General features: G+C 42.3%; 1 protein-coding gene across 2 annotated transcripts in view; it reads right to left on the bottom strand.

Annotated features, from left to right (window-relative positions):
• Positions 1-27851, bottom strand: part of LRBA (LPS responsive beige-like anchor protein) — an 805540-nt gene that overhangs the window by 137154 nt on the left and 640535 nt on the right. For both annotated transcript variants that reach the window (XM_075347936.1, XM_075347944.1), the window contains exon 45: positions 19552-19719. In XM_075347936.1, the coding sequence (XP_075204051.1) occupies positions 19552-19719 (168 nt within the window). The remainder of the gene's footprint in view (positions 1-19551; positions 19720-27851) is intronic.

Raw genomic sequence — 27851 nt, 5'->3', positions numbered from 1 at the left:
CCTTTAGGGAATAAAGGGGCAAGTTGCACCTCCAACCACTGGTGAATTGATCAGCAGTATCCCAGTATAGTTGTGGTACCCACCAGGACTGTTAACTTATCTAATTACCTTTGAAAATACAGAACCTCCTTACTTAAATACATTTTTGAATTAAGTAATTACAGCTGTTTTATCCTAACTATATTTTCTTATTATATTTGCTCTTTTCTTGATAAAAAGAAGATCTTGTAATCTGGGCTGAGAACAATCCAGCTTGTCGTTGATTGTTCCTTTTACAAGTACACAGATCTGATTGAAAACTTTGTGAAAATCAGTGCACATATGGATGCAGTTAGAATAAATACATAGTTTTGTAACTTTTCCTCTGCAGACAAATTCAAAATTGCTTTTTTTTCACAACTGTCTGATGGAACTAAGGCTGTGAATAGAGAAATAAAAGCAGACCAAGTGTAATGGGAAAGGGCAAGATGCTGTGCATAGTCATTTTATGGGCAATCTAATCCATAAAAGCTTCGGGACTCCTCATATATTGAAAATAGCCATTAAACAGTATAATCTCTAATATGAGGTACAACAATAAAATGCATAATTAACTTGCTAACTCATAACTTTTCAGCTGGAGTTGGATTACTCAATGCCAGGAAAGTAAACTTTAATAGGTCTTCTAACCCACCATGAGGAGAGACAAATTAATTTGCTAGTAAAATTCCCATGTATCGTGTCTAATACAATGGTATTTTATACAACGTAACATTACAATATAAATAAATGCAGCAGAATATCTGAAATCAAGGGACAAAAATCATGTATACACATACAGTACATACACAATATATACATACACATCGGATGGCTTTACGCTTTTTTGATCAAAAACAGTGTTTAATAGGTACCCTATATTCATTTATATGCATTATGCTTTTATTTAGTTACAGCAGGATATATGTTCATATTATATTTCATCTTTGTTTTTTTTATATACTTACACATGTTAACACACATATATTAGCACACATATATATAGATAAAACAAACATGCTCAAAATCATTTAACCCCTTCAGCCCCCAGCCTGTTTTCACCTTAAAGACCCGGCCATTTTTTACATTTCTGACCAGTGTCACTTTGACAGGTTATAACTCTGGAACGCTTCAACGGATCCTGGCGATTCTGAGACTGTTTTTTCGTGACATATTGTACTTCATGTCAATGGTAAATTTAGGCCGATATTTTTTGCGTTTATGTGTGAAAAGTTTGGAAATTTGGCGAACATTTTGAAAATTTCGCAATTTTCAAAATTTGAAATTTTATGCCCATAAATCTGTGAGATATGTCACACAAAATAGTTACTATGTAACATTTCCCACTTGTCTACTTTACACCAGCGCAATTTTCGAAACAAATTTTTTTTCCGTTAGGAAGTTAGAAGGGTTCAAAGTTCATCAGCAATTTTTCATTTTTCCAACAAAATTTACAAAAAAAATTTTTTAGGTACCACATCACATTTGGAGTGACTTTGAGAGGCCTAGGTGACAGAAAATACCCAAAAGTGACCCCATTCTAAAATCTGCACCCCTCACACTGCTCAAAACCACATCCAAGAAGTTTATTAACCCTTTAGGAGCTTTACAGCAACCAAAGCAATGTGGAAGGAAAAAATGAAAATTTTACTTGTTTTACACAAAAATGTTACTTTAGCCATAAAATTTAGCATTTTCACAAGGGTATCAGGAAAAATGCACCATAAAATGAATTGTGCAATTTCTCCTGAGTACACCGATATCTCATATGTGGGGGAAATCAATTGTTTTGGCGAACGGCAAGGCTCGGAAGAGAACGAGCATCATTTGAATTTTTGAAAGCAAAATTGACTGGAATAATTAGCAGATGTGATGTTGCGTTTGGAGACCCCCTGAGGTTCCTAAACAATGGAGCTCCCCCACAAGTGACCCCATTTTGGAAACTAGACCCCTCATGGAATTTATCTAGATGTTTATTGAGCACTTTGAACCTCTGGGGGCTTCACAAAAGTTAATAACTTTGAGCAATGAAAATAAAAAAAAAAACAATTACCACGAAATTGTTACTTCAACCAGGTAGCTTTTTTTTCACAAGGGTATCAGGAAAAATTGCAACATAAAATGTATTGTGCATTTTCTCCTGAGTACACAGATACCTCATATGTGGTGGAAATCAAATGTTTGGGCGCACAGCAGGGCTCGGAAGGCAAGGTGCGACAATTGACTTTTCAAACGCAAAATTGTCTGGAATCGTTAGTGGATGCCATGTTGTGTTTGGAGACCCCCTGAGGTGCCTAAACAATGGAGCTCCCCCACAAGTGACCCCATTTTGGAAACTAGACCCCTCATTGAATTTATCTAGATGTTTACTGAACACTTTGAACCCCTGGAGGCTTCACAAAAGTTAAGAACGTTCAGCCGTGAAAATATATATATTTTTTTTTTACCATGAAATTGTTATTTCAACCAGGTAGCTTTTTTTTCCACAAGGGTATCAGGAAAAAATGCACCATACAATGTATTGTGCAATTTCTCCTGAGTACACAGATACCTCATATGTGGTGGAAAGTAATTGTCTGGGCACACAGCGGGGCTCGGAAGAGAAGGAGCGCCATTTCACAGCAAAATTGGTTGGAATTATTAGCGTACGCCATGTTGCGTTTGGAGACCCCCTGAGGTGCCTAAACAATGGAGCTCCCCCACAAGTGACCTCATTTTGGAAACTAAACCCCCATGGCATAAATCTACATGGGTAATGAGCACTTTGAACCCTCACGTGCTTCATACATTGAGGCATAAAAACAAAAAAGTACTTTTTTTTCCACAAAATGTTATTTTAGGCTCCATTTTTTAATTTGTACAGGGGTAACAGGATAAAGTGGCCCGCAAAATTTGTTGGGCAATTTGTTCTGAGTACGCTGATACCTCATATGTGGCAGAAAAACACTGTTTGGGCGCACGGCAGAGCTCCAGAGGGAAGGAGCGTCATTTGACTTTTTAAATGGAAAATTAGCTGGAATCGTTAGCCGCACCATGTCGCGTTTGGAGATCCCCCTGATATGCCCAAACAGTGGAGCTCCCCCACATGTGACCCCATGTTGGAAACTAGACCCCCCCCAATACAAAGAAATATTAGTTTGGCATAATAAAAAATACAGACGTCAGTAAAAAAAAAAAATATATATATGCACCTGCAACTGACACTAAGGCAAGTGCCACACGTGAGAGCAATGCACAAATCTCGCATCGCATCACCCGACACAGCCGCACACTCCTGTCTGGAAGAGAGCGACCGTGCCGGATGATGCGGTGTGAGACTCGAGCATCGCTCTCATGTGTGGCACTGGGCTGACCCTTACAATATTCAGTAAAAAATACTGTAGTTGATGATTACTACAGTATAATTTTACTGGCCGTAAACTAAGTTTATTTGTATTTCTTTCTTAGTTTACAGAAAAAAAAATTAGGACGAACGCACAGATGTACTGCAAAAAGGGGGGGGGGGACTAGGTGGGATGGAAAAAAGATGGATGGAGGATAGAAGGGCGCAACGGATGCAGGAGCGGCGGAGGATGGGTGAGGGGGCACGGCGGAGGATGGGTGAGGGGGCACGGCGGATGGGTGAGGGCACAACGGATGCAGGAGTGGCGGAGGAAGGGGGGGCGAGGGGAAGGGTGGAAGGGGAGTGGGAGGTGAGATTGGGGATAGCTACCTTACAGAATGGATCTAGGCAGCAGGATTGCAGCAGATCCGGGAGGGGGGAGAGGGGGCAGAGGATTAAGGGGATAGGAGAGAGCAGGCAGCAGATCAGGGAGGGGGCAGAGGCTGATGGGGGAGTGAGGTGACAGATGCAAGGGCGCAGAGGCTGATTGGGGAGTGAGGTGGCAGATGCAGGGGCGCAGAGGCTGATTGGGGAGTGAGGTGGCAGATGCAGGGGCGCAGAGGCTGATGGGGGAGTGAGGTGGCAGATGCAGGGGCGCAGAGGCTGATGGGGGAGTGAGGTGGCTGATGCAGGGGCGCAGCGGCAGATGGGGAGAGAACTGTGGCTGATTGGGAGAGTGTGGCGGCTTATGCAGGGGCGGTGGAGCGGCTGATGGGGAGAGTGGAGCGGCAGATGTTGGGGAGAGTGGAGCGGCAGATGCTGGGGAGTGCGCAGCGGCAGATGCTGGGGAGTGCGCAGCGGCAGATGCTGGGGAGTGCGCAGCGGCAGATGCTGGGGAGTGCAGCGGCAGATGCTGGGGAGTGCAGCGGCAGATGCTGGGGAGTGCAGCGGCAGATGCTGGGGTGGTGGAGCGGCAGATGCTGGGGCGGTGGAGCGGCAGATGCAGGGGCGGTGGAGCGGCAGATGCAGGGGCGGTGGAGCGGCAGATGGGGAGAGAGCAGTGGCTGATGGGGAGAGGGGAGCGGCAGATGCTGGGGCGGTGGGGCGGCAGATGGGGCGAGAGCAGTGACTGATGGGGAGAGGGGAGCGGCAGATGCTGGGGCGGTGGAGCGGCAGATGGGGCGAGAGCAGTGACTGATGGTGAGAGGGGAGCGGCAGATGCTGGGGCGGTGGAGCAGCAGATGGGGCGAGAGCAGTGACTGATGGGGAGAGGGGAGCGGCAGATGCTGGGGCGGTGGAGCGGCAGATGCTGGGGCGGTGGAGCGGCAGATGCTGGGGCGGTGGAGCGGCTGATGGGGAGAGTGCAGCGGCCGCCGTGACGCTCTCTTCCCGCTGCGCCCCCCCTGCATCTGACGCCGCTTGCTCTTACTGCTGAGTAGCGGCGTCACATGCAGGGGGAGAGTAGCGGCGTCAGATGCAGGGGCGCAGTGGGAGAGCAGGGGCGAAGCACATGGAGCAGGGCAGCGGTGGATCGGGGGCTGTGACTCACAGATGGGCGCCTGCAGGGATCGCTCTCCTCAGATTCCACGGAGAGAGAAGCTAAGGAGAGCGATCTCCTACAGCGAGCTCACCCGGTTCCAGAGGCACGGTGCTGCTTGGAGAAATCGGTCACAAGGCCGATCTCTCCAATCAGAGCTGGGGGCGGGTGCAGTAAAGCTCACTGAGCTCCAGCCAATGGCCAGTGCTGCAGCTGCACTGACATAGCTGGATCTCAATGCTTCAGCCATTTTCAATGGCTGAAACATAACACTGGCTGTGATTGGCTGACGAACGCCGTTCAGCCAATCACAGCCTCCGTAGGTCCGGGAAGGAGACACCACCCCTCCTGAGGTCAGGTACAAGTCCTCTCCTTCCCGAATCTACAGTTTTTTAAAACCGATCGCGGTGCCCGGTGCTCCGGGGCCGCGATTTCGCCATGACGGATCTAGCCGTCATGGGTCTTTAAGTACCAGGGCACCATGACGGCTAGATCCGTCAAAGGTCGTGAAGGGGTTAAGACACATATATACATGTTACGTATGCATATATACATGACACACCTATATCATATAAATGAAAATGGCCAAATTGTGCTCAATAGCCATTTTGTCTCCCTGATGTCATGTGACACATTACTGTCACAAGTTCTCCAGTGTGAATGGGGAGCAGGTGTGTTAAATTTGGTGTTAGGGTATGTGCGCACTAGGCGTTTTTTTCACGCTGCGTTTTTATGTGCGTTTTTGTCTAAAAAAACGCACCTGCGGCTAAAAAACGCGGCAAAAACGCATGCGTTTTTGCCGCGATTTGGTGCGTTTTTTGCTGCGTTTTTGCTCACTGTGTTTTTAATCAGTGCACAATGCCATTAAAGATTGTTGATGAAAAAAAAAAAAAAAGGTCTGATGTCATTTCCTTCTTCAAAATGTTCATTGTATGCAGGAGAGCAGACAGCTGCAGAACTAGTGTATGCAGGAGAGCAGACAGCAGCTGCAGAACTACAAGTCTCAGCATCCTCCATTCACTAGTGTATGCAGGAGAGCAGACAGCAGCTGCAGAACTACAAGGCTCAGCATCCTCCATCCAGGACTGTATGCAGTTTTTTGCCCAAAAAGAAAAAAAAAATGACACGGGCTTCGCCATATTTTTGTATGCTAGCCGGGTACAGCAGGCAGGTACGGGCTGCCCCCAACCCCCAGCTGCCTATTTGTACCCGGCTGGGAACCAAAAATATAGAGAAGCCCTTTTTTTTTAATTATTTCATGAAATAATTAAAAAAAAAAAATGACGTGGGCTTCGCCTAATTTTTGAGTCCAGCCGGGTACAACTAGGCAGCTGGGGATTGGAATCCACAGTGCAGGGTGCCCATGCTTTCTGGGCACCCCCACTGCGAATTGCAGTCCGCAGCCACCCCAGAAAATGACGCTTTCATAGAAGCGCCATCTTCTGGCGCTGTATCCAACTCTTCCAGCTGCCCTGAAGCCGGGTGGCTAGCCGGGTAATAATGGAGTTAGGGCTAGCTGTATATTATCAGCTGGCCCTAAGCCCGAAATTCATGGTGTCACGCCAATATTAGACATGGCCACCATGAATTTCTAGTAATGATAAAAAAAAAAAACCACAACACACAGAAAAATATTTTTATTAGAAATAAAACACAACACAATTAGTGACTCCATCTTTATTGAAATAAACCCCCCTCCGCAGTAATCCTGGGTCAGGGTCCCGCGCCGTCCAATCCGGATCCAATATCATCTGATCGGTTTGCTGGAAGGCAAAGCGATCAGATGATGTCAGGTTAAACGACGTGAATCACATGACACATCAGCTGATTGTATTATATATACAATATATTGGCTTTTATACAATCAGCTGATGCATCAGTAGAAAAAAAAAAAAAATAATACTCACTTATGTGCTGTGCTGATTACCGGCAGCTCCTGGAGCGATCGATTGGACAGTCTGATCCCGTCCGATCGCAGCAGGAGCTGCCGGTAATCAGCTGATGAAGTCCCCTGACGGCAGGATCAGCTGATAGCCGGCCGGGCGCGAAAAAGCCGGCGAGACTACGATCAGCTGATGCGTCAGGTGACTGCATCAGGTGATCCACCGCCAGGTCCTGCAAGCAAGGTCCTGCCCCGGGGAGACTGCACACAGCCAGAGCGGCGGTACCGGGAGGAGCTGGGAGCGGGCATGGCACCGGGACCCTGCAGACAGGTGAGTATATATGACATTTTTTTTTTCTACTGTTCACTTTGGTTTTCGCCGCTGCCTCCACCTCCCGCCCAGACATGGCGCCGCACGGAGCTGACATGCACAGGACGGGAGGTGGAAGCAGCGGTGACGGTACCGGGAGGATTCATGCTTCTGTGTTTACCAACAGAAGGAATCCTCTTCCTGTACACGTCACTGTAGTACCCACCCCTTGCGTTTATAGCTGCGTTTTTAGTCATAGAAACGCGGCTATATGCGTTTTTCATTGCGTTTTTAACATCTCATTGAATTCAATGGGTGAAAAACGCAGTGAAAAACGCAGAAATAATTGACATGCTGCGTTTTTGTGGTCACCACAAAAACGCAGCTAAAAAAAAACGCTGTGTGCGGACAGCACTTATGAAAACCCATTGACATTGCTGGGGAAGCAATGTCACTGCGTTTTCAGCACAAAAACGCGGTAAAAAACGCCGCTAAAAACGCGGCAAAAACGCCTAGTGCGCACAAGGCCTTATTGTTCACATACTTTGTCATCCTGGTCAATGGAAGTTCAACATGGCCCCCCATGGCATAGAATTCTCTGAGGATCTGAAAAAGAATTGTTGCTCTACATAGAGATGTTTTTGACTATACAAACGTGCTACCACTCAAACTGAAATGCAGCACGGAGGCGAAGACTATATATCAGTTTAACAAGGCAGGATCCACTAAGGCTATGTCTGCACGTTGCTTTTTACCTGCTTTTTACCTGTTTTTTTGCTGCTTTTTCAACTGCAGCGTTTAATGCCAAAATGGTTGTGTTCTGCTTTTCAAGCAAAGTCTATGGGAATTTGGGTTTCTTGTCCGCACTATGCAGTTCAAACTGCAGCCTTTTTGTTGCAGAACTCTGGTCAAAAAGCTTTGCAGTTCAAAACCCAAATGGCAAAAACAATTGACATGTCAATTGTTTTTGCCATTTGGGTTTTGCACTGCAAAGCTGAGTTTTTGACCAAAGTTATGCAACAAAAAGGCTGCAGTTTGAACTGCATAGTGCGGACAAGAAACCCAAATTCCCATAGACTTTGCTTGAAAAGCAGAACATAACCATTTTGGCATTAAACGCTGCAGTTGAAAAAGCAGCAAAAAAAAAGGTAAAAAGCAACGTGCGGACATAGCCTTACAGTCCTCACCATGGTCACACAAAAGTTGAGTGCACATGCTCAGCGTCTTATCCATAGATTGTCCTTTCAAACATATGAGTGCTGCCAGCATTGCTGCATAGACTAGAGGGGTGGTGGTGGTGGGGGGGTGTCAGACTGTCTGTGCACAAACCATATGCTGTATACTTCATCAAATTGGTCTGCAGGGCTGTTGTCCCAGAAGGAAGCCTTTTTTTAAAGATAGATGTCCTAAGTCATAAAGCACACACCAAATTGACACTGTTCTACAAGCTGTACACTTGAATTCTTTATATTGTATCAAAGTGTCATATCTTCGGTGTTGTCCCATGAAAAGATATAATAAAATAATTACAAAAATGTGGTGGATATAGTGTATATATAGGGAGATGGATTTAGATGCATGGAAGGGTACATTATCCCCCATACCCATTAGATGTTTTGTCAGTCCCAGCAAAATTATCAGGTGTGCATGTAGACCATTTTACATTGATTTGTAGATCAACACATTTGTTAATGGTTGTCTCTGTTAATAGACTCATAATAATGTATTTATTTGATTGAATGTAATTGTGTTAAGTTTGAAATAATATGAGAAAACATTAAGGTCTTGAACAGAAATAAACTGCCTTTTCCATTAGCTTATACATGCCAGGTATGTTAAGCCTCTAAAAATGATAGCAGCTAAGGAAAATCATGTTGAGGATATATAACAATGAGACATTCCGGTGTCTAGATAGAATACTGTTAAAGACCTGCCTTGCTCTTGACTCTTACATCTGTAGTCCAACTGAAAAATAATCCTGACTGCCAATCTGAGACAAACCAGCTAGTCAAAGCAGACACAAGCAACAGAAACAAATGTCACTCAATAGCATTCAGAGACAGCGAGTTCACGAATAATTTCAAACAGTATCTAAGTCTTTAGGTTTGATGTGCTTTTCAACACAGCACTGCTTTGGCTACCGGACATACAATGATAATGAAGGAAGAAACAAAAAATATGTAAGCTCGAGGATCTGGTGAGAACCACAATCTTTCTCTATTATACTAAATATTCTTCATTTTCTAGCTAGGAGCATATAATGGGCCAAGATTCAAGTTCACAAATTATTGTGGGGGACATTTCACTGTTCTCTCATTGACCATAAGCTAATTTTGTAGAATGCCATTTTACGTTGTCTTTTGCTCCCATCGAAACATGACTAATTCTACTTTACCTTGACATCTGCAGTATGGTTGGGAGGCCTCAAACAAATGCATGTTGGACCAACATTTATGTAATGTGGATTGCCAAGTTAACCCAAAAATAGAGAAGAAACCATACCATAAATGAGGGTTGACTTTAAAGATATTGATCTCTTAAGAGACCCTTAATGCAAAGCACCACTCCAGCAGTTTTTTTTCTTGCTCCGCTGTAGTGACTCTTTAAATTCATGTCCCCTGCTCCATCTTTTACGCAACTGTCGCAAACTTCATCTGTTTCCAGCGTCACTCTAGTTCCTCGCCGGTGATTTGTGACCTGTCAGCAGCTCCAGTGTTTCATGGAGCATGCCGAAGGTCACAACTGGCCTTGTTCTGGCTCTCATAGCGTTATAATGAGAGTTTGTGAAATAACTTCTGACTTCCGGCCAGTCAGACGTTACAGTCACAAGATGGCGATAAGGGATTGGAGTGGCGTTGAAAAAGTATGAAAATGACGGAGGGCAAGTAACTTACATTTTCAGTGCGTCTAAAGCGTTGAAAAAAGACAACAAAAATGCTGGAGTAGTGCTTATAGTGCTTATCTAAAGGGTGTCTGATGGCAGGATTCTTAAAATGACCATGAACAATGGCCAAATACAGCAATCAATAGAAATAATGCATTGTACATGGAGAAATATAGAGTATTTCTAATAAGCACTAAGTACTATAAATGCAGTTACAAATTCAGAGCTTTTAGAATTAGTCAATATTTCCTTGCTCTAATAGAAATGTGAGGGGATTATACACTTATTGTGCCTGTGGTGCCACAAGAATACACTAGACTCAGCAAAAGTGAGATAACCAAGTGGCCACAGGAGTCAATAAGATGTCACAGTGTATAAGCGCAGCATTGGGCACAATCACTTTTCTTACTCACGATCAGTTACATATAATTTATTTATAAATCAAATAGCTAAGATTTCCAAAACAAAATCCTACTCATCATCTTGTATGCTGTGCCTGACCGTTTATATAACTACGGGAAGAAAAGTTGAGTAACTTATTTCCTTAAGCATTTAACAAATGTTAACAATGCTATAAAGACTGATGTTGTTTATACTTGAAAGTAAGATTAACGGCAAACCAGTGTTCTGGAGTCACGTTGGGACTGAAATAACCTTTAAATTCTTATGTGAAACTATTTCAAGGAGTAAAAGGAAAAAAAACTGTATATGTTACATAAACTCCAGCATTCTGTCTACAAAGATGGACCCTTTAAAGGTGATTTTTCACTATACAATCATGACAGTAACTGCCAAATTGCTTAATCTTTCCTATGTATCTCTTCTGAACATATTTTATTAATCGTATACTATAATTTTGGGTCTGTGTTATTGTTTGTTTGTTTTGGGGTTCGACCTGTATTTTTACATCTCAATGACGTTGATTTTATGGACATCGTATTATATCTGTGAGATAATTTCCAATTACATGGTGAACTTATTATAAATAATCTGTGATTATCTAGTGGTAATTGTATTGTTTCTGATTGGTGCACAATGTCAAAGTAGTGTTAATGACTAGTCACATGATGTTCTCCAAACTTATCTTTGTATAAGTAAAGGGTTCAGGCTATTTTGAGTCAAACCTCATTGTACTTATAACATGAACCTGAGCGCGTCTCTACTGAATAGTGAGGGAAGAGAAACCACTGAGCAAACTTCAGAACGGAATATGGGGCATTACCTTTACAATCCAATTTAAGCATTACTGCAATACATCCAAGAATACACACAATTATCAACAATTAATAAAAAGAAATTGCAATATTGAAAAAAAATATATTGTGATTTGATGACTAAGGGTTGTAGAAAAGTCACAAAGGAAAAGAGAAAAATAAATAAAAACTAAAAAAAAAAAAATAGTATATCCAAATAGCTGGAAAAATCACCAATGAGACCTAATAATTAAGATGTCATGGATGGAATCCCATGTGTATCACTGCTCAAAGCAGCTTCATCAGGGGATGAGTTCCCCTGATGAAGCTGCCCTGAGCAGCGACAGACATAGGGTTTCCTATTATTGGATCTCCTAATATTGGTTCGGAATATTCTATTATACATCTATCTCTCTCTCTCTCATATATATATATATATATATATATATATATATATATATATATCGTGCTCCATCCCCCATGCTGCGCACTCCCCATCGTGCTACATCCCCCATGCTGCGCATATATTTTTTTATATATATATATATATATATATATATATATATATAGCTCAGTGTATGTGCGTGTGTGTGTGTGTGTGTGTGTGTGTGTGTATGTATGTCCACTAAAGGAATTTGCACCATCGCATTTACAGTCACAACATTTTTCACAGACACCCCATGTGACCCAGGGAACATCATAAACTATGTTTTGACGGGAAAATGTGACCCCGCGCTTTACAGTTAGTCTCCAAAATCCTGCCTCCATTATACTGAATCTACTGGCTATTAATAGCAATATATTAATATATATATATATATATATATATATATATATATATATATATATATCTATATCTATGTATATCATATCATAGCTGTAGTACCCGGGATGGTAACTGTCACTGTCTCTTTCCTTGTCTGTCTATTTTTATCTCTCTGCCGTCTGTATTTGTATCAGTCTGTCTCTATCTCTGTCTCTATGTGTGTGTCTGTCTTTGCCCGTCCGTCTCTTTGCCCGTCCGTCTCTTTGCCAGTCTGTGTTTCTGTCTCTGTCTCTTTTTATTCGTCTCACCACCGACATCTTATTACCTCACACATAAGCTTCTTATACTAACAGTTTATTTTGTTCTTATAGCAACCACTGACAGTTGCTATTAATAGCCAGTAGATTCAGTATAATGGAGGCAGGATTTTGGAGACTAACTGTAAAGCGCGGGGTCACATTTTCCCGTCAAAACATAGTTTATGATGTTCCCTGGGTCACATGGGGTGTCTGTGAAAAATGTTGTGACTGTAAATGCGATGGTGCAAATTCCTTTAGTGGACATACATACACACACACACACACACACACACACACACACACACGCACATACACTGAGCTATATATATATATATATATATATATATATATATATATATATATATATATAAAAAAATATATGCGCAGCATGGGGGATGTAGCACGATGGGGAGTGCGCAGCATGGGGGATGGAGCACGATGGGGAGTGTGCAGCATGGGGGATGGCGCACAATGGGGGGTGCGCAGCATGGGGGATGGAGCAAGATGGGGGGTGCGCAGCATGGGGGATGGAGCACGATGGGGGATGCGCAGCATGGGGGATGGAGCACGATGGGGGGTGCGCAGCATGGGGGATGGAGCACGATGGGGGGTGCGCAGCATGGGGGATGGAGCACGATGGGGGGTGCGCAGCATGTGGGATGGAGCACGATGGGGAGTGCGCAGCATGGAGGATGGAGCACGATGGGGAGTGCGCAGCATGGGGGATGGATCACGATGGGGAGTGCGCAGCATGGAGGATGGATCACGATGGGGGGTGCGCAGCATCGGGGATGGAGCACGATGGGGGGTGCGCAGCATGGGGGATGGAGCACGATGGGAGGTGCACACCTCCCCCCAACACACACACACACACACACACACACACACACACACACACACAACACACCACACACACACTGGGAACCTCAAACACCGCCCTACACAGACACCCACACACACAGACAACGCCGCACACACACAACACCCAACACACAAACACCGCGGCATACATAAATATACGCACATACCGCACAACACACACATTGCACAAAACATACCTCCCCCAAAACACACCACACCCACACAACGCGACAGACACACAGCGCTCCACAAACAACGCAACACACGCAACACACATACAACAACGCTCTCACCCCCCGCCACACCCAGACAACACCAAGAACATGTACAGCCCCTACACAAACACTTGGTAACTACACACAACAACATCTATAAATATATATATGTATAACAAAAATCATACATGAACTACACAATACGTAAATTCTAGAATACCCGATGCATAGAATCGGGACACCTTCTAGTATATATATATAATTGCCTTATTCTGTCTGTCTGTCTTGCTCCAAAGTGACGTCATTACAGTGACAACCGTTGCCACAGCGCCTGCGCTAAAGAGCCTGCGACGGCTCAGCTAAGGCTCCCTGCACACGTAACCAAAGTACACACCGCATTACTAAGCAAAGCGCATTGCTTAGTTACCTGATATTTACCCTGGCTACGTGTACAGCTGATCACGCGGCTCACTTCATTTGCTGCGTGGAGCTGATAGACAGCGGTTGTGTTCTACTGCCGCTCCTGTCAGCTTCATGTAGCAGAGCTGAAAGCGTCGTGGGACCTCTGTGGATTACGTAGGACCTGAAGGGGTACTTGGGGGTTTAATAAAGTGGTGAAAGAGGGGTTTTGTTTTGTCTTTTATTCCAAATAAAGGATTTTTTCAGGTGTATGTGTTTATTTTCTTTAACTTGCAGGTTAATCATAGAAGGTAACTCGGGGAGACACCTGCCATGATTAACCTAGGATTTAGTGGCAGCTATGGGCTGCTGCCATTAACTCCTTTTTACCTCTATTGCCACCACACTAGGGCAATTCGGGATGAGCTGGGTAGAGTCCCAGGACTGTCGCATCTAATGGATGCGGCAATTCCAGGCGGCTGCTGGCTGATATTGTTAGGCTGGGGGGCTCCCCATAACGTGGGGCTCCCCTTCCTGAGAATACCAGCCTTCAGCCGTGTGGCTTTGTCTTGGCTGGTATCAAAATTGGGGGGGGGGGGTCCCCCGGACGTTTTTTTTAAATGTATTTATTTATTGTACTGCACGATATAGACCCGCCCACCGGCGGCTGTGATTGGTTGCAGTGAGACAGCTGTAACTCAGTGTGCGGGCGGGTCTAGCTGCAACTAATCATAGGCGCCGGTGAGCGGGGCAAGCAGGGAATACGAGATTGAATAATGAGCGCCGGCATTTTCAAAAGAGGAAAAGCCGCCGGAGCTTTGTGACAGCCGTGCAGCGCCGCGCCCGTGATCGGTAAGGGGGTGAGAGGGGGGGGGGGGGGGGGAGACCAGGAGTGATTTTAAACGATTTAGTTCGTTCTGCTTGACATGCTGAGCATGCTCAGTAGAACGTGATGGAATTTGTCAGTGAATTTCGACGCTTAGCACATAGTGGCGGAATCCGCCACCATAGACAATCATTAGACACCTTGGCGGATTCCAACGGAATCTGTCAATGTGCGTTATTTTAACGACCCAAAAAACGCTACATGTAGCATTCCCTCCGCCTGACGCTGCGTCAAAATAACGACTCAGCGTCGTCCAACGGATGCAACGCAGACACTTACATTACAGTATGTCGTCAATACAAGTCTATGGAGAATAGCGCAGTGCGTTAACTGACTGTGCTTTTCTCCATAGTGGCGGATTGCGCTGAACGCAAGTGTGAAAGCGTCCTTACCCCGCAGGATGGGGGTACATGTCAGGATGGTGGCTGCATCACGAAGGGGCACATACCAGCATTGCGCCACATCACAGCATCAGCATATTTTTACTTAACTTTACACTGTTCATGGCCTTCTTTTATTACAAGCCATGGATATCATTAAACATTACTCATCTATTAAAACTGTTCCTTCTGTTTGTCATTTTAAAACTAATAAACAATTATAAAAATACTAAATTAAACCTAACCCATCCAGTCCATTCATTACCTTATTATTCAATCTGCTAGCCTACATACGCATTCTAGACTACCCGATAGGTTAGAATTGGGCCAGCTTCTAGTATATTAGTTAGATTATATATATATATATACACACACACACACACACACACACGTGTACACACACAGTGTCTACTGAAAGTATTCAGCCCCCTTGAATTTTTCAACCTTTTCGCACATTTCAGGCTTCAAACAAAGATAAAAATGTTAATATTATGGTGAAGAATCAACAAGTGGGACACAATTGTGAAGTTGAACGAAATTTATTGCTTATTTTACATTTTTGTAAAAAAACAAACTGAAAATTGGGGCGTGCAATATTTCTTCAGCCCCTTTAATTAATACTTTGTAGCGCCACCTTTTGCTGTGAGTACAGCTGCAAGTCGCTTGGAGTATGTCTCTATCAGTTTTGCACATCAAGAGACTGAAATTCTTGCCCATTCTTCCTTTAGAAATGGCTCGAGCTGAGTGAAGTTGGATGGAGAGCGTTTGTGAACAGCAGTTTTCAGCTCTTTCCACAGATTCTCGATTGGATTCAGGTCTGGACTTTGACTTGGCCATTCTAACACCTGGATACATTTATTTGTGAAACATTCCATTGTAATTTTGCTTTATGTTTGGGATCATTGTCTTGTTGAAAGACAAATCTCCGTCCCAATCTCAGGTCTTTTGCAGACTCCAACAGGTTTTGTTCAAGAATGGTCTTGTATTTGGCTCCATCCATCTTCCCAACAATTTTAACCATCTTCCCTGTCCCTGCTGAAGAAAAGCAGACCCAAACCATGATGCTGCCACCACCACGTTTGACAGTGGGGATGGAGTGTTCAGGGTGATGAGCTGTGTTGCTTTTACGCCAAACATATCATTTGGCATTGTCCCAAAAAGTTCAATTTTGGTTTAATCCAACCAGAGCATCTTCTTCCACATGTTTGGTGTGTCTCCCAGGTGGCTTGTGGCAAACTTTAAACAACACTTTTTATGGATATCTTTGAGAAATGGCTTTCTTTTTGCCACTTTTCCATAAAGGCCAGATTTGTGCAGTGTACGACTGATTGTTGTCCTATGGACAAATCTCCCACCTCAGCTGTAGATCTCTGCAGTTCATCCAGAGTGATCATGTGCTTCTTGGCTGCATCTCTGATCAGTCTTCTTGTTTGAGATGAAAGTTTGGATGGACGGCCAGGTCTATCGGGTAGATTTGCAGTGGTATGATACTCCTTCCATTTCAATATGATCACTTGCACAGTGCTCCTTGGGATGTTTAACGTTTTGGAAATTTTTTTGCAACAAAATCCGGCTTTAAACTTCTCTATAACAGTATCACGGACCTGCCTGTCGTGTTCCTCGGTCTTCATGATGCTTTCTGTGCTTTAAACAGAACACTGAGACTATCACAGAGCAGGTGCATTTATACGAAGACTTGATTACACACAGGTGGATTATATTTATCATCATCGGTCATTAAGGACAACATTGGATCATTCAGAGATCCTCAATGAACTTCTGGAGTGAGTATGCTGCACTGAAAGTAAAGGGTCGAATAATATTGCACGGGCCACTTTTCAGTTATATATTTTTTACATAAATTTTAAATAAGCGATAAATATCGTTCACCTTCCCAATTATGTCCCACTTGTTGATTCTTCACCATAAAATAACTTTATGTTTGAAGCCTGAAATGTGGGAAAAGGGAGAAAAATTCAAGGGGGCCAAATACTTTCACAAGGCACGGTATTATATATACATTAAATATATATATATACATATATACATATATATATATATATATATATATACACACACCGTCATATGAAAAAGTTTGGGCACCCCTATTAATGTTTACCTTTTTTCTTTATAACAATTTGGGTTTTTACAACAGCTATTTCTGTTTCATATATCTAATAACTGATGGACTGAGTAATATTTCTGGATTGAAACGAGGTTTATTGTACTTACAGAAAATGTGCAATCCGCATTTAAACAAAATTTGACCGGTGCATAAGTATGGGCACCCTTATCAATTTCTTGATTTGAACACTCCTAACTACTTTTTACTGACTTACTAAAGCACTAAATTGGTTTTGTAACCTCATTAAGCTTTTAACTTCAGAGGTAGGTGTATCCAATCATGAGAAAAGGTATTTAAGGTGGCCACTTGCAAGTTGTTCTCCTATTTGAATCTCCTATGAAGAGTGGCATCATGGGCTCCTCAAAACAACTCTCAAATGATCTGAAAACAAAGATTATTCAACATAGCTGTTCAGGGGAAGCATACAAAAAGTTGTGTCTCAGAGATTTAAACTGTCAGTTTCCATTGTGAGGAACATAGTAAGGAAATGGAAGAACACAGGTACAGTTCTAGTTAAGCCCAGAAGTAGCAGGCCAAGAAAAATATCAGAAAGGCAGAGAAGAAGAATGGTGAGAACAGTCAAGGACAATCCACAGACCACCTCCAAAGACCTGCAGCTTCATCTTGCTGCAGATGGTGTCAATGTGCATCGGTCAACAATACAGCGCACGTTGCACAAGGAAAAGCTGTATGGGAGAGTGATGCGAAAGAAGCCGTTTCTGCAAGCACGCCACAAACAGAGTCGCCTGAGGTATGCAAAAGCACATTTGGACAAGTCGGTTACATTTTGGAAGAAGGTCCTGTGGACTGATGAAACAAAGATTGAGTTGTTTGGTCATACAAAAAGGCGTTATGCAAGGAGGCAAAAAACCACGGCATTCCAAGAAAAGCACTTGCTACCCACAGTAAAATTGTGGTTCCATCATGCTTTGGGGCTGTGTGGCCAATGCCAGCACTGGGAATCTTGTTAAAGTTGAGGGTCGCATGGATTCAACTCAGTATCAGCAGATTCTTGACAATAATGTGCAAGAATCAGTGACTAAGTTGAAGTTACGCAGGGGATGGATATTTCAGCAAGACAATGATCCAAAACACCGCTCTAAATCTACTCAGGCATTCATGCAGAGGAACAATTACAATGTTCTGGAATGGCCATCCCAGTCCCCAGACCTGAATATCATTGAATATCTGTGGGATGATTTGAAGCGTGCTGTCCATGCTCGGCGACCATCAAACTTAACTGAACTGGAATTGTTTTGTAAACAGGAATGGTCAAATATACCTTCATCCAGGAACTCATTAAAAGCTACAAGAAGCGACTAGAGGCTGTTATTTTTGCAAAAGAAGGATCTACAAAATATTAATGTCACTTTTATGTTGAGGTGCCCATACTTTTGCACCGGTCAAATTTTGTTTAAATGCGGATTGCACATTTTCTGTTAGTACAATAAACCTCATTTCAATCCAGAAATATTACTCAGTCCATCATTTATTAGATATATGAAACTGAAATAGCTGTTGCAAAAACCCAAATTGTTATAAAGAAAAAAGGTTAACATTAATAGGGGTGCCTAAACTTTTTCATATGACAGTATATCATAGTATATTCTTCTCTTTGATGGTATTATCATGATGGGTATTATCCTGAGATATTCAGCACTTAATTTTGATGCATTTTTCACTTTATATTCTATTGTATAAATTGCACATGTGGTTATGATGATGCGATCATGCATATGTGTTTTGCATCAGTAGTATTTATCATGTTATCCATATTTTATCTATGCTGGGGAGTATACTTTATAAGTCTTCGGTGTCAAATGTAGTATACTCATATTAAGATTTTTAATTGGTCTTAGTCATTGAGTGTCAATTTATTGTCCATAAATTATTTATTATGTAGTGTGTGTGCACTGTGATATGTATTGTCTTCCCCTTTACTTTTTCCAATAATAATATATCTATGAGATATATTATTGGCAGTGCATCTTTTTTATCAGTCCGTAATTAGTGTGTTCGGACAATATTAGTGTAATCTGTATGGGGTTCTTAAGACTGCATATGGTAGGTAGTTTATATACCAAATTTAAAAAAAAATAGTTTTAGAAGATAGTATAGTGGATTAAATAACGGACAAGTGCATTCAGTGAAACTGCAAGTCACTTGGCTAGGTTACAAATTATTTAGGATTAAATCCAACAGTTTTGCTTATTCTGTTTCAGGCTTTAAAAATCAATTTTAGGTCCCGTTAACAGAAATATTTCCTGTATTACACATATATATCTAGATATGTTCACACATCCATAAAATTTATTTTTTGCTGTATTCAAAAGTAACAATGAACGGTGGGAACACAAATTATATTATATAATATATAGATATATATATATATATAAAAATGTCGAATGGACTTTTCAATAAGCAAATTTTAGTAGTTGAATAAACGTTATATCAATGGACATAAAACAACATACCTCTCTCAGGATAGGATCGGCTATGGAGCTTAGATTGACTGTGCCTTCATAGGTCAAATAGTAGAACACATTTAGAGATCGAACAGCCTCAGGACCCTGCTGCTTGTAGCCAAATATAAGATCAATCCACTGGTGGAGCTGGCAAGAAACAAATTCACTTTCCAGGGCCTGCAACAAAGATAGAAAGGCATTGAACAATGTATAGAAATGAAAAAGAATCCAGTGATTAAACTAAATAATTATATTAGTATAGGCTTAAGGTATAAACAATTTTACTGTCTACAATGATATAACTAAAAGTTTTTATTCTCTTGTAACCTATATTTATTGGGTTTTCCAGAAAGGGAGCACAGAACTTCCAAATAAATTGCTGGCTGCATCATTTTATAAAGATTTTAAAAGTAGCAGCGGCAGTGCACTGGCGTTAAAGCTACCAGAGTTTACGAGTTTACAAAAACCAAACAACTAAATGTTTTAAATCTCTTTAATATAGTTTAGGATTCCATGTTAAAATATCCTTGCTTAAAAAGAGGAGCTGTCACTTTCTCAAAAAATTGACTTAAATACCTTGATTTAGTTCTTTTTATCATTTTGCTCCTTTGCAAAGATATTCACAATTTACATTCACATTTCTTCAGGAGCGCATAACATGAAATTTCTGCTTGCAGACCAACTGGGCGTATCTTCCTAGTCTTCTATGAAGGTGTGTGATTTCATGCCTCCCAAAAACAGCCAATCATTTCTCAGCAGCAGATCCACTACAAGCAGAAATTTCACATCTTGCACTCCAGAAGACACAACCGGAATGGAGTGATGCAGCGAAAAATGGAAGATTGCTATTATCAGGATAACTCAGGGATTCTTACAAAGCATTTCGCTGAATTTTTTTGGGCAAATATACTTATTGGCAAATCAGATGATTTCCTTCAGTATTAGTGTAGAATGATACACGCGTATTTTCAGTCCACGTGTTGTCCATAAAAAAAACCCAAAACTGAATACACAGGGACCAATGCTATTCGATGGGGCAGTGCAGACTAGTGATTTTTTTTTCATGTACTGAATCTTTATTGGAAAAAAAACTCAGCATGCCTAGTATCTTAAATGTGGTGGACGAGAAGTACCAATTTCAGTCTATGGGCGTGAAAAAAGAATTCCATACATATAGAATCAAATTTTTACAGATACATTGCAATTCTTTAACATAGGAAAGTGTAAATGGTTTTGTAAATTATTAAACAACTACTGCTGTATACATGGTTGACAAGCGAGAAAAAATGGTGTGAATTTTCTGGATGAAATGCTCATGTGAATTTCACATTACAAGGACACAGATTTTACTTTCATTTTAGAAACAAAGCTCAAAATCTGGTGAGATTCTTTCCTCTGGAATATACCAACTATGAGGAGGGCTTTGATTCCAATCGGAGCATGTTGCTCTATTTATCATTCAGATACTGATCGGTAAATGGAGCCTTGCGCCCAGATCTGCCCATGATTCGGGGTTGGACAGATTAATTTGTCTTTTTCATCGTTTTCTAAACTTGCTGGTACCTAGAATACAGTATTTTTTCTAATGGGCAGCGAGTCTCAGACACATCAACTGAAAATTATCTTCACCTCCAGCCAGGAGCCTAAACTAAAAAGGTACATTATTCCGGGAAAAATTATCTGTAAACATAAAGGGAACCTGTCACGAGGTTTTTCCCTTATGAGCTGCAGCCATCACCAGTGAGCTCTTATATACAGCATTGTAGAAAACTGTATATAAGAGCCCAGGCAGCTCTGTATAACGTAAAAAACACCTGTATTATACTAATCTAAGGGGCGGTCCAATGGGTGTGGCTGTAGTTGGTCAGGCACCTCCTCCATCTTCTTGCGATTGCCGTTCTCCTGCCCAGCCCTGTGTCCATGACCCATGCTGCATCCATCACAGAGAGGTCTCCATTGCGCCCCTGCGCATATGCATTTTGAGCTGACCGGCTGAGGACAGAGCAAAATACTGTAATGTGCAGGTGAGAAAAAAGGTCAAAGACTGTCCACACATGTGCACTACAGTAATTTTATCAGTCCTTAGCTGGACAGATCAAAGTGCGCATGCGCAGAAGCTCAATGGAAACCTCTCTGTGTATAATGCAGGAGACTTCTTGCGCACAGGGCTGGGCAGGAGGACGGTAATTGCACAAGATGGAGGATGTGCTGGACTGAGAGCAGCGACACCCATCGCACCGGACCGCCCCCTAAGTACTATAAAGGTGGGTTTTTTTGCTATATACAGAGCTGCCTGGGCATTTATATACAGCATATAAAACCAAAAAAAGGTGTTTCTGCAAGTAAGAATTTATCAATAATTCATACAATATCCATCATGATTAGAAAAGGTATCAAATTTTATTACATCATATTTGAAATACAATATTATTTTATTAGTTTGCTGGTGTACACAGAATTTAAAAGAACCCTACCCCATAAAAACATACAATGAAAAAACTGGTGCGTTGTGGAACAGCCATAGTATCAATAATTCATATACCATATATACATATAAATTCCTGGGTACAAATGAACAAGGGCACATCCAATGATTACCCACAGCTATAATAGGGTGCCACCTTGAGGTGCTGGGCGTTGTGGTCCGCCATCTGGGTATATGAATTATGGCTCTTTGAATTATTCCAACCTTAACGGAGGTGGTTTGCTTTTGACTTAAGGTTAATACCAGGTTGATATATAATATCTTTGAATGTTGGGATTCACTCTCTGTAATAATGCAACTTTACTAACATTGGGAAACATCCTCATCCCTAACAGGAAGCTTTGTGCTCTTGGTTTTTGGATTGGTATACATATATTGCATTTGAACACTGTGATCTGCTTCCCTTAATAATGCATTATTTTGTCAACTGGAAAATAGTTTAACCCTATTATTGCCTCCATCCACACGGTTTGGATTATAGATTTGGTTGCAATATGAAATGTAAACCGCAGGTTTAATATTCAATTTCTTGAGCTACAGTGGCACCCTATTATAGCTGTGGGTAATCATTGGATGTGCCCTTGTTCATTTGTACCCAGGAATTTATATGTATATATGGTATATGAATTATTGATACTATGGCTGTTCCACAACGCACCAGTTTTTTCATTGTATGTTTTTATGGGGTAGGGTTCTTTTAAATTCTGTGTACACCAGCAAACTAATAAAATAATATTGTATTTCAAATATGATGTAATAAAATTTGATACCTTTTCTAATCATGATGGATATTGTATGAATTATTGATAAATTCTTACTTGCAGAAACACCTTTTTTTGGTTTTATGAGTAATATGGTGGTGTGAGGTAAATCCGGAGATATGACGATAAATCATGATATTCAAGTTATGTCAGGAAGCCCTCTCCTGGTGTCACCCCCCCTTTCCTTCACACAACTCCTTCAATCAGAAAATTTACCACAGGGATAAACGGTTTGTTTAGCAGATAGGTGTCAAAGGAACTGGTCTGTGTTCCACTTACACCTCCAACAGCCATCTCCTCTGATGTGGAGATTAGATGACTTGGGAACAATGGACGCAGGATGACCCCCTGCCGTCACCCTGTAACAAGAGTTGTATCTCATTATAAGGCTATGGAACTATCCAGACAGAACGACTCCAGTAAAAAATGGTTCATATCTCGCAAGCCATATTTCCGATAAATATGGCAACCATAAAAATGGTGTCTCCGCATGCGGACGATGCTGGCACACCCTTTTTATGGGAGCAGGACCTGGGGAAATACCCCAGGCGTGATATCAGCCAATGGGGAACTAGTAGACAAGTCATGAGTCCTCTCGTTCTGTAGCTAAATTCATAACTGTCACAATGAGAGCGTTGGCGTCTGCCTACGACGCTCCCAGGCCAAGTTATGGCCATATCCCCTGTTGTGGATATTGTCCATAACTCCAGCCAGGGGTGGAGCAGTGCTCCCTCTGAGGTCACTAAGGTAGGAGGGGACCTGGATTTGCCCAGGTTGATAACCCTACTTCGGCCATTTTCCAGTGTTCTTTCGCTGGGGGTCACGTGTAGGAAACATCTGTGGGAAGGATCCTAGAAACCTGGTCTACAGCGCCCCCCTGTGGCCAGACGCACAAGGTAACTGCTGGAACTGTGTATGCCTGTTTGTAAACCATGCTTTATCTGTAACTGTACTCTGACATATGTATATTCTGTAGATCTCCTATTGTATATATTGTAGTTTCTAGTGTGCTTTAGGCTGATTAAATTATATAATTAATCTTGGGCTGTTCTGTTATCTCGATCTTGAATCCCACGTCTGTGTGTTCGGCTAATAGTTACCGTGAAGCGGTTGGTGGCAGCGAGTTTGTGCCAAGGATTATTGTGGGGAGGCCAGTGAGATTCGGGGAGATTTTATATATTCCGCCCGCGGAGGTCGGGGGAATATATACCCTACTCTCACCGGGGACCCTTCAATAATCGGCATAAGTAGTATAGCGGCCTCCTTGCTTATTGTCGGGCACTTCCATAATTGGCCTGACTATAAGAGGGGCGCTAGAGAGCGCGTCACGTGCTCTGTCTGTCGGTCGGGAGGTATAAAGGAGGGGTGACCCCAACTTGTTACCCCCCGATTGTGACGTACTGGTAGCCAGCGCGGGGGATTTCTGAGTGACCCCCCCGGTGGTTCGTGACAGGTGGGATCTGCGTTATTTAATGTTTAGACAGATATGGATCTTTGGTTCCTCTTTTGGTTTAAAATTTATATACAGCATTCTGCAGTGCTGTATATAAGGGCTCACTAGTGGTGGTGGCCGCAGCTTAAAAGGAAAAAATCTGATCGGCTCTTTTTAATTTTACAAGTCAGCATAATTATGGCGATACAGAACAAAAAGATGTAAATTCATATTTTTATATATATATATATATATATATATATATATATATATATATATATATATATATATATATATATATATATAGGCTTGTCTGTCGTTTGCTGAGACCCATCACTATTTTAATATCATTCCAATGATAGAGCTGTGGGAGGGCTTGTTGACTGTGTTGTTAGCTGACATTTGCACTGAGTCCGTTGTAGGGTACAAGCCTTTTATTGCATTGTTCTGGGTTGGTGCACTTTCTGCCCCTGGTGTCTATTATTGTCTGCAGTGCTGACATCACATTGACAGTGGTTGCGGCAAATCAGTGAGCTCAGCAGCTCAGCGCTGATCATGCCCATCAGCTAGGACAGAGCCGCTAATCTCACTGGTTAGCTGCAGCACTACGGATATGTAGGGTCCGCACTGCAGACAATAACAGACAAACAAAGCAGCGGCTGAGATTCAGTGCGGGACCCAGAGAGGGTGAGTAGAGTTGTTTGTTTTTTTAACTAAACAAATATTTGCCACCGAGAGACCTTTTCCACAATTGTTAAACCCCTTTTAGCAACATTTATCCCAAAAAATGATGTTATAGTTGGCAAAAAAATAGCATATACCCTATAATAAGTAAATGGTAGTATACAAAATCATAGAGCGCTTGGTTAACATTATTTGATCAAAAAGCGCAAAAACAATCCCACCGAGACAATGTCTTCCCAGTTGGGACGGTCCTACTCTGGTACTAAACCCTTCCTTGCGTTAGTGACAGTAATGTGAATAAGGGCAGAGAAAGAAAGGCCCAACTGCAGCCACCTGTCCATAGGAAGCTTTATAGACAAAATGCCTAGCTCAGTACGAGGGACCATGCCCCCATTTGTACAAAACAAAAAAAAAATTATATATATATTATATATATATATACTATATATATATATATATATATATATATATATATATATATATATATATATATATATAAAAATAAGCAGGAGCATAAGTTGATATATGTGCAATAGGAACAGGTGGCCATTTCACATACAAATCCCAAAGATAAACATAAAATGAGCATATTTCCAAAGTAAATAAGTTAATGGTAGTAGTATAGGCGAACAACATGGGGCACTTGGTGAACAGTGTGTATATTTGTAGCCAGCGTTAATATTATTAGGCTATATTTACATTTGTCTACACTATTAAATAATGTACAGCCTTTGAATGGATACAACATTGTTGCTATTTATTTTAAAGAAATATCAACATCATTTCATCTTCCACCGTACAGAGCTCTTCAGATAATAGGATTACCAGTACGGAACAATCAATTGCACGTATAGATACCCACTCAACAAAAAAGATGGACTCCTTTCATTAGCAATGACTTGAAAACACAGTCTTGGCGCTGCCACATAAAAACAGCAATTGTCTTAATTTGTGGGAGGCGCTCAACACAAAAGCCCTAAATATGTTCAAATTACAGCAGCCGGCTTGATTGTCACTGCAGTCAGATGTCACATTAATGTATGACAAACATTAAACCATACACTTAAATGGCAATTTATATCATTTAAATGTTTACTGCCAGGCCTCTCATTACTCATTTAAATGTGGCTTTCTGACAGCTAATTTTGGCTAATTTTCTAAGATGCACTTAATTACAACTTTCAATCAAAACACTTTCGGATTTCTAACCTGCTAAAAGGTTTCTGATGGTTGAGAGAAATAAAAGCAAAAAATAAAAATCAGCATTACATCCCTATTTCTAAACAAAACCCCTCATGTAATTCAGAAACCATGAGTTCTATGGAAATCACATTAACCTCAGGTGCCGTCTACCACTAACCATATATTGCTGGCTCGTGATAAATTGTTTGTATTAAGAACGCTACCTCCAGCAAGAATACGTAAATATACATTGTATACACCGGCATATTTAATTAAAAACGAACATTATGTAATTTACAACCAGTAATAACCCAGCTACACGAGGTCTACCTATGATCGCTGTAGCCATAAAATTCTGTATTTAATCCTATTAAAAATTAATACAAGCCTAATTACTTAATATGTGACAGCCGCTAGAGATCTCATAAGTGTGCTGCAGGCTATAAAATCATGCACACAGCAGAAATAAAGGAAATGCAAATTCCCCACGCGTTCTTAGACTGGTTATTATACTGTTGTTAACACAATTCTCTCAGATATCCATGATTCCCGTCATGTTCTATACATGGTTTTCATGGACACAACACATACCAGTAATATTTCTGTGGCTGTTCACATGTCTGTGTTTTTTTGCAGTTCGACTGTCTGCACAAAAAAAGCTTCCAAAAAATCAGACACATCTGAGTCTGATCCAAGTGACGGATCAAAGTCACACATTCAAGTCTATGCCTTTGTGAAAAATTTGCATAGCACTTTATTTCCATCCATGCTAGCTTTGTATATGTTGTTTTTTTTTAAACTGTTTAATGGGTAGTAGAGATGAGCAGACCCAAACAGTAAAGTATGGGGTTCGTATCAAGCACAGCCTACAAAAAAAAAATAAAAAAAATTCAGTGTTCAGAGTTCAGGTGCTTTATGTATGCAAACTAGTCGAGCGAGCAGCACTGTGCTCGAGTACGCTCAGTGCTTAGCCCAGTATGAGCCACTTGCAGTGTTTGAATGGCTCCCACTGAGGGTAACAACAGCGTGATTGGATATAGTGTGTACAAAAAACAAAACAAAAACAAAAAAACCCTGCTTTCACTTCCCTCAGAAGTCCCCTGATTGGCTGGTTGTATGAGGGTGAAGAGCAGAACTGCCCAATCAGTGACTTCCAATGGGGTCTAGCCACCGACTCCTGGGGAGAGGTCCAGCCACAGACTCCTGGGGAAAGGTCCAGCCACCGACTCCTGGGGAAAGGTCCAGCCACCGACTCCTGGGGAAAGGTCCAGCCACCGACTCCTGGGGAAAGGTCCAGCCACCGACTCCTGGGGAAAGGTCCAGCCACCGACTCCTGGGGAAAGGTCCAGCCACCGACTCCTGGGGAAAGGTCCAGCCACCGACTCCTGGGGAAAGGTCCAGCCACCGACTCCTGGGGAGAGGTCCAGCCACCGACTCCTGGGGAGAGGTCCAGCCACCGACTCCTGGGGAGAGGTCCAGCCACCGACTCCTGGGGAGAGGTGCAGCCACCGACTCCTGGGGAGAGGTGCAGCCACCGACTCCTGGGGAGAGGTGCAGCCACCGACTCCTGGGGAGAGGTGCAGCCACCGACTCCTGGGGAGAGGTGCAGCCACCGACTCCTGGGGAGAGGTGCAGCCACCGACTCCTGGGGAGAGGTGCAGCCACCGACTCCTGGGGAGAGGTGCAGCCACCGACTCCTGGGGAGAGGTCCAGCCACCGACTCCTGGGGAGAGGTCCAGCCACCGACTCCTGGGGAGAGGTCCAG

The sequence above is a fragment of the Anomaloglossus baeobatrachus genome, chromosome 1 (assembly GCF_048569485.1).
Source record: "Anomaloglossus baeobatrachus isolate aAnoBae1 chromosome 1, aAnoBae1.hap1, whole genome shotgun sequence".
Classification (NCBI taxonomy): domain Eukaryota; kingdom Metazoa; phylum Chordata; class Amphibia; order Anura; family Aromobatidae; genus Anomaloglossus; species Anomaloglossus baeobatrachus.
The sequence above is the reverse complement of the archived record's forward strand: the minus strand, read 5'-3'. Positions and strand labels throughout refer to the sequence as shown.